The sequence below is a fragment of the Morus notabilis genome, unplaced genomic scaffold, assembly GCF_000414095.1.
Source record: "Morus notabilis unplaced genomic scaffold, ASM41409v2 Scaffold833, whole genome shotgun sequence".
Lineage (NCBI taxonomy): Eukaryota > Viridiplantae > Streptophyta > Magnoliopsida > Rosales > Moraceae > Morus > Morus notabilis.
Window position 1 is genome coordinate 111,095 of NW_010356830.1, and position 13,815 is coordinate 124,909.

Below are 13,815 nucleotides of genomic sequence, written 5' to 3' on the forward strand. Positions count from 1 at the left end.
AAATAAAGCCAAAACCAAAATCTCCACATAAAGCTGAACTGTCCATTTCCCTTTCGATTCATTTGCAGAATTCCCCCAAACTGTTCCGTCTAGTTTCTCCAATATTTTGGTTCGTTTCCCGATGTCGTACCCACTACTGGTTAGTCTCGTCTCTTTCTCTCTCTGAACCCATATTTCGTCTCTCCCCCTTTCTCTCTCTTACTCTTTTTGCCAACTTCTTTCTCATAAAATTAACGTGAGAGAGAGATAGAGAGAGATATGCAATTCACTCATGAGCCGCAAGTGCCACCGTCAGTACCAGTGCCTTTACACAATATCATTAATCTCCAGGTCATGATGAACAAGAACCAAATTCTTCACCATCACCGTGGAAGTAGTAATTCCTCACGTCCATGGCCGGGATTTACTACTTCCAAGGCGTTGGGAGTGGGAGGAGGAGGAGGAAGCGGCGGCTCGAGCTTCGGCGACGCCAATTGCATGGAACAGTTACTAGTCCACTGCGCCAACGCCATCGAAGCAAACGACGTCACTTTGGCCCAGCAGATCCTGTGGGTCCTCAACAACATCGCCCCGCCCGACGGCGACGCCAACCAGCGCCTCGCGTGCGGCTTCCTCCGCGCGTTGGTCTCACGCGCAGCCCGCACCGGCGCCTGCAACATGCTCCCCTCCGACGGCGTCTCCGTCTCCGTCGAGACGCACCGGTTCTCTGTCATCGAGCTCGCCAACTTCATCGACCTCACGCCGTGGCACCGCTTCGGGTTCACAGCCGCCAACGCCGCCATCCTCGACGCCGTCGAGGGCCGCCCCGTCGTCCACATCGTCGACCTCAGCCTCACGCACTGCATGCAGATTCCCACCCTCGTCGACTCTATCGCCACGCGCCACCACAACGAGGTGCCGCCTCTGATCAAGCTCACCGTCGCCGCGGAGTGCAACTACTCCAACAACGACGCCGTTTCGCTCCCTCCCGCCCTCGACCTCTCCTATGAGGAACTCGGCGCCAAGCTCGTCAACTTCGCCCGATCCCGAAACATCGTCCTCGAATTCAGAGTCATCCCCTCAAGCTACTCCGACGGCTTCGCCTCCTTAATCGAACAGCTCCGCGTCCAAAACCTAGTATACTCCGAAACCGGAGACGGAGAGGCTCTCGTTATAAATTGCCACATGAAACTCCACCACATCCCGGAAGAAACGACACTGCTTCCTCTGCGAACAATGTTTCTCAAGGCGATCCGTAGCCTCGACCCGACCGTCGTCGTTTTGGTCGACGAAGACGCTGACTTGACGTCCAACAACCTCGTATGCAGATTAAGGTCGGCGTTTAATTATCTGTGGATTCCGTACGACACAGTGGACACTTTTCTGCCTAAGGGGAGTAAGCAGCGGCAGTGGTATGAGGCGGATATTTGTTGGAAGATAGAGAATGTGTTGGCGAACGAGGGGATTCAGAGGGTGGAGAGGCTCGAGCCGAAGGCGAAATGGGTGCAGCGGATGCGGAACGCGAGGTTTCGGAGCGTTAGCTTCGGCGAAGAGGCGGTGGCGGAGGTGAAGGCAATGCTTGATGAGCATGCTGCTGGTTGGGGTGTGAAGAGGGAAGATGAGGACCTTGTGCTCACATGGAAAGGCCACAATGTTGTGTTTGCCACTGTTTGGGTCTCTGCTTGATTAATTTGAATTAAACTTCAAAGTAAAATATATTAATTAGTTATGATCCGGCCAATTAATTACTTCTTTTCTTCTTCTTGTTGATTAGTATCTCTATGCTAATTTTTAATCTTCTAATTAATTTCTACATGTAGTTTAATTTTGTGGGGGGAGTTGATCAATTGATTTGAGACGTACGTGTTCTAGTTTTCCTATGTGAATTAGATGATTACTCATGACTATTATGAAATTTTAGTTTGTAAATTGCAAATTAATTAAGCAATAAGTTAGTGCAACCCATATTGTTTCGCTCCAATTCTAAAAAATTTTAACGTGTGTTTTGTTTCCTGCTCTTTAAATTCCATGACATCATTTATTAGGTGATCTTCAATAAAAAAAAAAAAGGAAAAAAAATATTTGGTCTTATTCTTTCCTAAAAACAGTAGTAGCGTAGTAGGCCATTAATCAACCGCCAATGAAGAGGTAATTTTCAAGAAGGTAAATGTATAGCAGTACAGTTATTGACTGGTTTTAGGAATATCATTTATGTTGAGAATATTTTGTCAACCATTCTCTACTTGGAAACAACGTTGATGCAATTTTGTCTCGTTTCTTTGGCCTCGTTTATTTCACCGATTCAAGTTTTTAATTTCAGTTTTGCTACAGTTAAAAGCTCTCACAAAAAGTCATTTCTAACTTTTTCTGCTATAGTTAAAAATTCTCACATAAAGTTACATCTTAGCTCGAATTAAAAACTCGAATTAACGAACTGAATGAGACATTTATTTGTCGTGAAAGTAACTGGTTATTATATATACGTTACATCAGCCTGAAACAAATTGTGTTAATATATGGTTATTCATCCATATGGTTTAAGGCATATACTTATCTAAGTATCTTTCTCAACTTAATTACAATGAGTTTGAAAATTTTGATACCTATACGTATACGTATATACAAATATATCACTCCTTTTTGGCATGCTGTATATATATACATTACAGGATATAATTGAACATGTATTTATCGTAGAGATGATATGGAGAGTACTTTAATTTTTTATGTACAAGCTGAAACATCCATTCTTGGAATTCGAGATCCAAGTAAACAGTGGAAGTACGTAACTACTTTGCGATAATTTCGTAATTCGTAAAATGTATGTATAATTTGACGAACACGGTAAGCTTGGGTTTCAGCCTTCAGTTAATACCTACAACTGTCATAGTTTTGTCTGCGCTAATCAAGTAATCAGGTTGAGGCTCACACTCAACCCAAAAGGGGAAAAAAAAAAAAAAAAAACTCGCCAAGTAGTCAGTATTTCCTTTTTTGCTTTTCGCTTTCATCTTATCACAAGTACAAGAATTTTTTTTTAGAGAATTTCTTCGGTAATTTATCAGTATGTTTTAACCGTTAAATTTAATTAAAATTGTATAAAATAAAAGAATATACAAAACAAATAAATTATGATTTAGAATTGACTCTCGAAAAATAAAAAATTATAATAGTCCATTTTTACATCAACTATTCACATTTATGTTAATATACCTCTTTATAAACATGCGATGATATTATATATATATATATGTTAATTACGAATCGTTATTTTTCTTTTGAAATAAAATGGCTATTAATTTCCTCACGGTTATTTCTCACAATTTCAGGACGTTAGGCCTCAGGGTACGTAGATGTCTTCCGAATTTTGAATGTCTTTAAGCCGTTAAATTTTTATTAGACTTTAGTGAAATTTGTATGATCGGTTAAAACTTTTTTTTTTCCCCTTGGAAATATGATGATGATCAACTCTAGCATAAATGTAACTATAAAACCTATACCACCGGAATTTCCTACCAACAAACTCCCCACTTTTATTTGGTTTGAGACCTTTGAGTAATAATGTGGAATATTAGGTAACTGTATTAAAAAAAAATATATATATATATATATATATATTATTAACCCTGTTAGTTTTTGAATTACGAGCTTTTTGTGTGATTTTGGTTCCCAAATTATTTTTCTTGGAAGATTACTTCATAAACTCTATTTTTTAGTTAAATTCATGAATAGTGTCTGAACTTTTTTCTCTTTCTATAATTAGTTTTCATGGTCAATCTATCTCACGAATAGTCTTTGAACTCAAAAAGTTTCACATAAATGATCATTTTGATAAATTTTAAATGATAACCGTTAACTTTGTCTCATAAAAGGTTTCTAAATTTTCTCTCTACTAAATTTAATCCGTAAACTTAAAAAAATGTCAAAATCACTTTATTTTTAAATAAATAGATGTAAAAAAATATTAAATATGAAAGTTGTACCAAATTTAGTCTCTAAATTAAAAAAAAAAAGTGATTCTATTGACCGCATTAAATTTCTAAGTAACCCAATATAAACAGTAATATATATTTTTTAATTTTTTGTTATAGTAGATAAACAATGTTATAAAATAATAGTGTTATACACTTTGTTGTATTGTAAATTGTGATTTGCAGTTAATTGCTTTTACTCTTTTTCTTAGGGATCCTTTTACATTTGGTGTGAAAATCTAATAAATGGTTAAGATATATATGGGTATTGTCTTCTTGGTTAATTTTTACATGTGTTGGGTTTCATCTTTTTGTTTTGTTTTGAATTAAATTAGTTTGTAATTTTATTTTTTTTATAGAAGTTTGTTTCTTAATAAGAAAATAAAAAATAAAATGACAGATTGAGAGATAAAATAGTTAAAGTATTTATGAAGACAGACGTCTTTGAAGTTATTATTATCATATAATAATAATATGGGAACATTTATTAATACGGTAGGGTAAATATAATCACTCAAAAAAAATATCAAATTACACATGTGTATAAATAGATTAAAAAAAAGTCAAATATGTGTAGCAAAAAAACTAATTTTGGTTTTTTTTTTATCTTAGAAACTAAATTTGGTACAACTTCAATATTTAATGTTTTCTATCCACTTATTTAAAAAATAAACTGGTTTGGCATATTTTTTTTTTTTAAGTTTAGGGATTAAATTTAGTACAATTTTTAACATAAGGACTATTTTCAAAAAGAGAGAAAATAATTTAAGGACCTTTCATGAGATAAAGTTAATGATTTTCATCCAAAATTTAACAAATAGACTATTTATGAGACTCTTTTTTAGTTTAGAAACTATTCATGAGAGGAATTGACTACAAGGACTAATTGTATAGAGAGAAAAAAAGTTTAGGGACTATTTATGAATTTAACTCATTTTTTGACAATTTATTCTTAAAACTAATTAACTAAAAGTGACAAAAGATAATTAGCAAGATTATTGTCCCCTTTTTGACAATTTTTATTCTTAAAACTAAAAGTGACCAAAGAAATTTATCAAGATTATCGTCCCCAATAGAATACTAACTGAAATTTTATAAAAAGGATAGTTATATTAAATGAAAAGGATTCTCTTCATTGTTGTTAAAATTCTTACAAATTAATTAAAGCATCTTACATTTATACAACTATTTTTTGTAGAACCTTCAATCACTATATGTGCAATAGGGATGTGATTGTCTTTATTAAATTTCAGACATCTTTCATCAACTTTAGTGTTAGGAATTAAAACTGTAAAAAAAAAAAAAAGCCAATGGAGTAATCTTCCAAGAATGATTGTTTTTTTTTTTTCCTTAAAAAAAAGTATGTAGTCATATAAAAATCTAAGGATTTCAAACACTAATGAATTGTAAAATTATTTACGGGTTTTCTTTTTTTTATTTATATAGCTTGCATATGTTTTGAGGTTATTAAAAAATTATACAATATATCGAATATATACCTTCACATTTTAAATTCATGAGAAAATCCATATATTTGATACCTTTAGAGTTTTAGGTCCTTTTGTGGTTAAAATTGAACATTAACATACATTTGAAATTGCAAGGTATAAAAGTGATAAAATCTGACAAGATATGATTTTTTGACATTTGAAATTGCAAGGTATAAAAGTAATAAAATCCGACAAGATATGATTTTTTGATAACTTCAAAATCCATGGCATAAAAATGATATATATATATATATATATAAACCAAATTCTTATTAGATATTGGCCAAATTGTATACTCTCGTCTCGTTTATTTCACTGATTTGAGTTTTCAGTTTTAGGTTTTTACAGTAAAAAACTCTAAAAAAATATCATATCTAACTTTTTCTGCTATAGTAAAAAGCTTTCAGAAAATGTTACATTTTAACTCGAATCCGCGAAGTAAACGAGTCTTAGATGTTCAATTGCACACTAAATTCTACTAGTAAATTTATAGAGTTACATGCTGCTAATAACTATTCGCTAGTATAGAATCCCTATAAATTATAATGATATTAGAACCATTCACCAATAAAAACAACTACAAAAAATAAGTATTGTTACTCGTTAGGACCAGGTGGCAACTTTTCTTTGTTTTCTTTGTTAATATTACTTAACCTTCAATACCAAATATAATATTTATGTCCACTAGAAAAAACAATTATTTAGTATTCAAAATTAGGAAGCCGATTTTTTTTCTTGTAATTAGAAAACAAATTTGACACTTAGTTAGAATACATCCAACACGTATGTTTATCATCATAGAGAAGAGGATTTTTTTTTTCTTTTAAAAAGAAAAAGAGAGAGTATGATGACGACTTTAGTGGGTACAAAAAGAATGTAGGTGGCCTAAGTCCAAAACTTGAAGGCCCAAAATTCCAAAATTTCAAACCCGACCCGCTGACTTTTGTTGTTTTTTTAGAGATCGTGTGAAGGTTGGAATTAGAAATATAAATAGAAATAGCTCAGATAGAAAAACATGAAAGGCTTTTTTATGTGTGCGTGTGAGTTGTGACATCCTTAAAGTCGCAAAGTCACAAGTTAAATATGTGTGATTGGTTATAGTGGTAGTACTTCATATTTCACAACACTCACTTTGACACACCTCCAAAAAAAAAAAAAAAAAAAAAAAGTTATATTTCTCTCGTCACGCTTTTCATATAAACGCACGTGTGTTTGACCCTAAATACGACTTCAGAAGCTTCTGAAGCCAAAAAAAAAAAAAAAAAAAATCCCCTTCCTTTCTTTCTTTTCTTAGCCCTAATCTCTCCCGTAAAAAAAAATAAAATAAAATTTAAGCTTATGTCGAGTGAGTGATCGCGCAAATACACTTTCCGAAAGTGAAGCCCGCGCCGATTTCGACTCGGATTCTGCTAATTAAGGTTGGTTTTTTCCGTTTTTGTTTTCGCTGGTTCTTCGTTTCGTTGCCCCAATTTGGTTTCTTCGGTGTTTGGCGTGTCTTGGTCGAATTCTCAACTAGGTATTGATTGGAAGTTTAATTTCTTTACTTGAGAGTTTCGAAATGCTTAATTGTTGCGGTTTTTATCGTTTTCTTGAATTTTGTTTTTCTGTACGTCGAATTTGATCAGTGCTAGGAGTTTAGTGTTTTTTTTTTTTATTGCTTGCTGTTTCGATTTCAATTTGCTCTGAAATTTGAAGATGATTGAAAATTCAATAGTAGAAATAACTTCTGAGGTTGATCTTTGATCTGGGTTATTGTTTGTTTTGTTTCGATTTTGCGAATTTGATTAATTCAGTTTGTTTGAGCAAGTCATGTTGACTTTTTCCCCAGGTGGAATTTTTGCCCAAATAGAAGGGGGAAAAAAGTTCTGGGGTTTTTAATTGAAACAATAAATTCTGGTCGTTTATAGTTAAATGGGCTTCAAACTGAAATATTTATGTACTTGAGTATGGTTGTACTGTTTGAATTAACAGTGAAAATTTCTTTTGTAAAGTTGGATCTTTAGCTGAAGGACTTTAAGTGCAATATATATAATTACTTTTCCCTTATCCACAGCTTGTATAAGTGGGCACCAATGGTTTTTTTTGGAAAAAAAATTGCTTTGTCATATGATGGTATTGTATTTGGGAAAGAGACAAAAGAAGTTTGGGATTTAGCGTTTTGGGCTTGCACTGAGATGTGGAATGTAATTGTTGCATTGTTATTGCCCATTGCTTGGGCTGATTAATTTTTTCTGTTGTGTAGTGAGAATTTGGGATTCAAAATGCCGGCAAGTCGGCAGTTTTCTCGGATAAACACTTTGGAGCTGAAATCACAGATTGAGAACAAGCTTGGGCGCCAAAAAGCAGAAATGTATTTTAGTCTTTTGACAAAATACTTGAGCCTTAAGATCAGTGGAACTGAGTTTCACAAACTCTGCGTTGGTATAATAGGGAAAGCACAATAAACTCGTCAAATCAATTCTAAAAAATGCAAGCCTTTCCACGACTCCGCCGCCAAAAATAAGCAAAGAAACTGGCTCCTTGAGCATTAAAGTTCCCAACGGATTCCAAAGAAGTGGCCTTCAGTCGTTGTGCAGAGATTTTCCGCAATCACCTCGAAAGGGGAGAACTCCGAGTCTTCGTGATCGCAAGTTGAGGGATCGTCCAAGCCCTCTTGGACCTCAAGGGAAGAGCCATTGCATTCCGTGTGAAGATTCGACGCCTAAAATTCAAGAACAACATAGTGCTTCAGAGCTGCTTTCTTTAGGTAGCAGACCCCCTTGCTCCGACGAAGATGGAGAAGAGGTTGAACAAGCCGCTGGAAGCCTGTTCATCCACAGCAGAAGTCCTCTCACAGCTCCTCTTGGCATTCTGGAAGATATTAAAAAGAGACGCAATCTGCTTTCAAAACGATCAGCGTCCACAGATCCCTCTGGTACATGTAATAACAACGGCGAGCTACCTGATACGAGCTCTCTAATGAAGAGGCTGGAGCCGAAATTGGAGATGGAAGGATTGAAAATGTCGGTAGACTGCGCCAACGTGTTGAATAATAGTCTCGATGTTTACCTGAAGAGACTGATAAAGCCCTGTTTGGAACTAGCTGGTTCGAGGTCTGGAACCAATCACATGGACCAAGGACATGGCAGAGTAATGCACGGTTTGAATGGGACGTGGCCTATGAGATATGTAGAGAAACCAAGCCGGTCCAGTCCGGCATCCATGTTGGACTTTCGGGTTGCAATGGAGACGAACCCTACGGTACTTGGAGAAGAGTGGCCTAGAAAACTTGAGAAGATTTGTTTTTATGCTTCAGAGGACAGAACTGGTATCTAATTGGCGCATGCTTTGGACGAGTTTGCCTTATAGGATTCTTCTCAAGTGAAGAATGATTGGTTACAGTTAACAAGTCTATTCTAACAGTTATCTTGACAATGCAACTTGGATGAGCTCTTCAAGTAAATAAGTAGCATAAAGTCATGGAAATTTTTGGAACAAGTTTTACTAGATTGTAAATAGGTTTTCCAGAACTGATTTATACCCTGGGGGTGAGACACCATGAATGGCGAGGCGAGGTATAAATATATGGAAACAACAGAAATATAGTTATAACAAATAGGTCAGTGGATTTCTTTTGACAGATCTCAATAGCTTGTTTCTTCATTTTTCTTCACCTTTGTTAATAAAGCTTGTCTTTGAAGTTCCAGAACTATGGTGATTCAGTTATTATTACACGTGATTCAATCATCTTCAGAGTAATTACATTCAACTTTTTCTACTCTTTTTGGTCCAAATGATCATCAATTAGTTTAATAATTTGTCTTACGTACCCTTGTCCCTTTTCCTTTTGTTTTTGTACTTGACTACTTGGGAAGTTGGACCATAACCACTAATATTATATTGGATTGACTTCATTGGCTATTGGATAGAAGTACATATTAGGCTGCCCATCATGTATAGCATCTCTGCGCTCCTGAGGTAAAGTCCTAAAAAGGTAGGTGTTAGATGTTATACTTCTAACTCGTGGTTTAAGCCATATATATTGTCTTTTTTGGAAATTAGATTTACTGATACACCAGAAGAAAGGAAGTAGTCGTCAAAAAAAAAAAAAAACTATTTTATAACTATATATAGATGTTAGCATCACATTTTACATTTATTATTTAACATGTAGACACCACTAACATTGATATATTATTATTTAAACAAAAAATGAGATAGTAGAGTTTACGTTTTAAATAGTGAACGAAAAAAATTATAGAAAAAGTGATACTTAACATTACTTTAGAAAGTTTAAAAAAAAGTGATACTTAGCATTTCTCATGCACACACGTATATAAGTTATATATAGTTTTGGGACACTACTCGTAACGTCACGATTAATAGAAAGTGGGTCACATTTTAAGGCTCCGATTTGGATCCACTTTTTTTTACGGTGGGGTGTTGGAACTTGGATAGCTTTAGTGCCTTTAGCGTTGTTCAAGAATCAATATTATATTTGTGTATCTATATGTATGTATACTTTTTGATGAATTTACATGTGTGTATACTGATAGCACCAGGAGAACTACCCTGAGACGCCCACATAGGCATGAAGGGAATACTTTCATTTGAAGAACTGGATATATATAAATACATATATATTGCATGTCTCCTATCAGTTCTGTGCCTCAACAGTCCATACATTTTCTGTATCAGCATTTTCATCTATTAAAGTGAATTCTCAAGGTGTAAAGAAACGACACTACTGTAAACAAATATGCACAATCTCTTAGGCAGGTTAGCTCATCTTGCGACATGTCTCCCATCTGGCACGCTTCCCAAGCCATTACGCCAGAGGATTTCATAGAAACCACTGTAGTTCTTCTGAGGATTTCATAGAAACCACTGTAGTTCTTCTGAGGATTTCATAGGCACGCTTCCCATAAGTTCTTCTCCTTTTATTTTGTTTTCTTTTTTTCTTTTAATTATTAGATTTTGATGTTGCAGTTCCCTTTTTGTTAAAAACGTTATATTTCTGATGTTGCCATCTAGTACAACACTTCCCAGTCTCGAGAGATTACTTCCAACATTCTTTTTGCCTAATAATATTCATAACTTGCTTCTGTTTCTGTCTCTTGAATGTTCGTTTTTATTAATTGTGTCGTTTGTTTGTGAGTATTTCTGTTTGTGGAATAAGTCAGTCGGATTTTAAAAAACCTTTTTCTTCTGTCAATAGAGACTGCAGTATTCCACTTTTATCCACATGATTCAAAAACCTTTTTGGCTGTGCTTGTCTATTTCATCATTAAATTTTTTTAAAAAACAAAAAAACAAAAAACAGCTTCGCCAACAGATTTGATTGTGACTAATAACTTTTCAAGTTTTCTACAGTTTACAGAAGCTTTTGCTTTGTATTTAACAAACACAGATTCCAAGCTGGCTTTGTTTATTGATAAACTGAAATTAGAATCTGAAACACAACATGTGCAGTGAATTGGAAAGAAACTATTATTAACTTTGAATAATTGAATCAAAGGTCTTACACCTTTAAATTATAGAGTGTCCGACTCTTTAAAAAAATCTACTTATAAAATACTGTATTTATTGTTTTATTATTTTTAATGGTTAGATTTGTGCATGTTTGTATTAAAAATTAATAACGCGCCGCACAAAATTATTTCCTCTATATATGTAAATGTTGAAAAAGTAATCTAACAGTTAAAACAAAATATTCTACTGGTGAATTTTTTAAAGGAGTCTCATGATAAAAAAACCTAAATTATATTATATGTTTAAAAAACCTTGATCCTAAGAAATAAAAAAAAATAAAAAAAAACTTTTTTCTTTAGTGGCTGGCGCATCAAAAATCAGTGTTTGAGACACATGGTGCTACGACAATTATATCCCATCAAAGATACATTCCTAGACAGCTCTTAAAATTAAAATAAAAATTATGTGCATGTGGTCCAAAGCCTGAATCCCTGATTCATTTGTATTTGTTTAAGTCAATAGGTAAAGCTAAAAGGGGGCAATAATAATACAAAGAATACGACAACTTAAACAAGCTTTTTGACAAGGAAATCAATTAATCAACAATATTCTTTAGGATATAATCGATCTGTTATGACATGCATGTAGGGTTACGTATGATGTTTGTCTTTGACTTTTGCCTTTTCCAATAATTCTATGACTTGAAACTCTCTTTTATTATTGTATGTACATTTGTACTACTCTGCTCTTAACATATTTTCCCCCCGTAGGTATATGAAAATTAAAGTACATTGAGGCCTTATTTAGTTTACAGATTTAAATTTTTAATTTGAATTGAGATGTGATTTTATATGAGAGTTTTTTACTGTAGTAAAAAAAATTTAAATGTGACTTTTTGTGAGTTTTTAACTGTAATAAAACTGAAATTGAAAACTTGAATTAATTAAATGAATGAATCTTGAATAATCGTCCCTTATTTTCTTGTTTTAAATATTTGCTTCTCACAGAGAGGGCGTTAAAAAGTCTTATGTTTGGATAAAAGGAGTTAATTCATAAAGATTACTAGCAACAACAACACGTAGAAAGTTATGATTTAATATTCAATAGGTCTTTGCGGGGATGAAGTGATGCGATTCGTAATCGTTTTCAGGCATAAGTGATTACGGCTCAATGCAGACTTTTTTTTGTGCTTGTGGGGCCCTATGATCACATCCTCAGAGGGATCATGCTCGGCAAACAGTCTAAGCACAAGTTAAAGAAGAATAATCCCATGATTGCCCAATTGCAACATTGTCTACATCTTTCTGTAGCATGTGGCTGATTTGATCTGCTTAAAAGAATCAGAATAGTGTGAGAGACAATGACAGGCAAAGGAAACATGAAAATTCAAACCCTGTTTAAATGAAAAAAAAAAAAAAAAAAAGCTAACAAGAAAAATCAACAAGTGATATAAAAGTCTCCCATGACAACTTTCAGAGTTCTAATTGTTTTTATGGTCTATCATACTGATTTCTAACAGCAAATGACACAAAAAAGTCTTCCATTGAATTTGTGTGAAAAATTTAGACATGATTGTATGATAATTGTTGCAATTAAGTATGTCTCAAATTGTAAATAAATCAAAAGATATTTCAGTTGGAGGTGTAACAGCTAGTTGACTTCAAGATTGCAGCTCGGAGACTAATGATGACGTGGCACTGACAGCTGGCATTTAAAAACTGGCTCTGGTTTATTATATAAGACAAGTTTGCTAATTAGTTTTAAAAAATGCTTTTGTAACATACTTTTGTCAGAGAAGATCTGAGAGAGAAATTCTTGAGAATTTCTGGGTTTTGTAATTGCGGTTCTTGGAGCGTTTGTTTCCTGGGAAAATTAGTGAGAAACTGAGACGTTGTTTTGTAGAGTTCCTGAGTGATCTTGTAAAGTCTGTTATTGTGGGTGTATACTTGCTGACGAACTAGTGGATTGAGCTAGAGAAAAAATCTCTGCCTTGGATTAGGATTCGTAAGGGTCCGAACCAAGTAAATCGCTTGTCTCTTTCTTTGTTTGTGTTTTGATTTCTTGTTTGTTATTTTGTGTACGGTTCTCTGGCCATTGTTTTCGTGTTCTTGGTGCAGATTTGTCACGCCCCCCAAACGGGGTGGGTGACGCGGAGCTCGATTTGGAATTAATAAAGCAGGTTCCCAACCGGGCCCCACACTTAACTGCATTAAAATATGAATAAATTACATTACAAGATCCCAAAGCCTCTGACACACAGGGCTCTACCCCACAGGACATACAGTATCGTACATACATGCTCATGTAAATAATCATTACAACAGACATCAACCACAGTCTAGTAAATCCAAATATTACATAAGTTTACAGAATTTCTCAAATTCCTTACATTTGTCCAAGAGGATGTTTACGATCCTCACTTGATTCCAACAGCAGCACAACTCAGCTGCTCCGTAGCGATTATGCAGCTACTGTGCACTGCTCCTAGAATCTCCTGGGAGGGGTTTAATACATTTGAAACATAAAACGTGAGCGAAAGGCCTAGTAGGATATAATTTGAAATAAACGTTATAAATAAATGAATAATAAGTGTGCGAGAAAATACATGAATGAATAAGAGTCCGTTTGGTTCATGGATTAGAACCATGTGATTTTAACCATTTTTTATTTACGTGTATTTTTTGTGAGAGAAAATACTGTAGCGAACCACGTATCATGATTCGAATCAGGGAACGAATCCATCTACCAAACATAATCTAAGTAAATAAAATTAGACATTCAGTCCCGACAGAACAGCCGGAACCTCACATCCTTTTTCTCAAAGGAAATATAACTGAAAATAACCGTTTTACAGGCTTCAGCAAGTAATTAGTACAAATTACTTACCTAACCAAGTGCCTCGCCTACCCGGACCGAGTTTCGGGTTT

At 34.5% G+C, this 13,815-nt stretch overlaps 1 protein-coding gene and 1 pseudogene across 1 annotated transcript; both read left to right on the top strand.

Moving 5' to 3' along the window:
* Positions 1–278: 278 nt before the first annotated feature.
* Positions 279–1,713, top strand: LOC21389365 (scarecrow-like protein 32). The gene has a single exon (XM_010088653.2). The coding sequence runs from the start codon at positions 334–336 to the stop codon at positions 1,663–1,665; it is 1,332 nt and encodes a 443-aa protein (XP_010086955.2). The 5' UTR covers positions 279–333; the 3' UTR covers positions 1,666–1,713.
* A 5,000-nt stretch (positions 1,714–6,713) lies between these two features.
* LOC21389366 lies at positions 6,714–9,126 on the top strand (annotated as a pseudogene).
* Positions 9,127–13,815: the final 4,689 nt, after the last annotated feature.

Coding starts and splice junctions, on each gene's coding strand:
- LOC21389365 (XM_010088653.2), top strand. CDS start 334: ATGATGAACAAGAACCAAATTCTTCACCATCACCGTGGAAGTAGTAAT.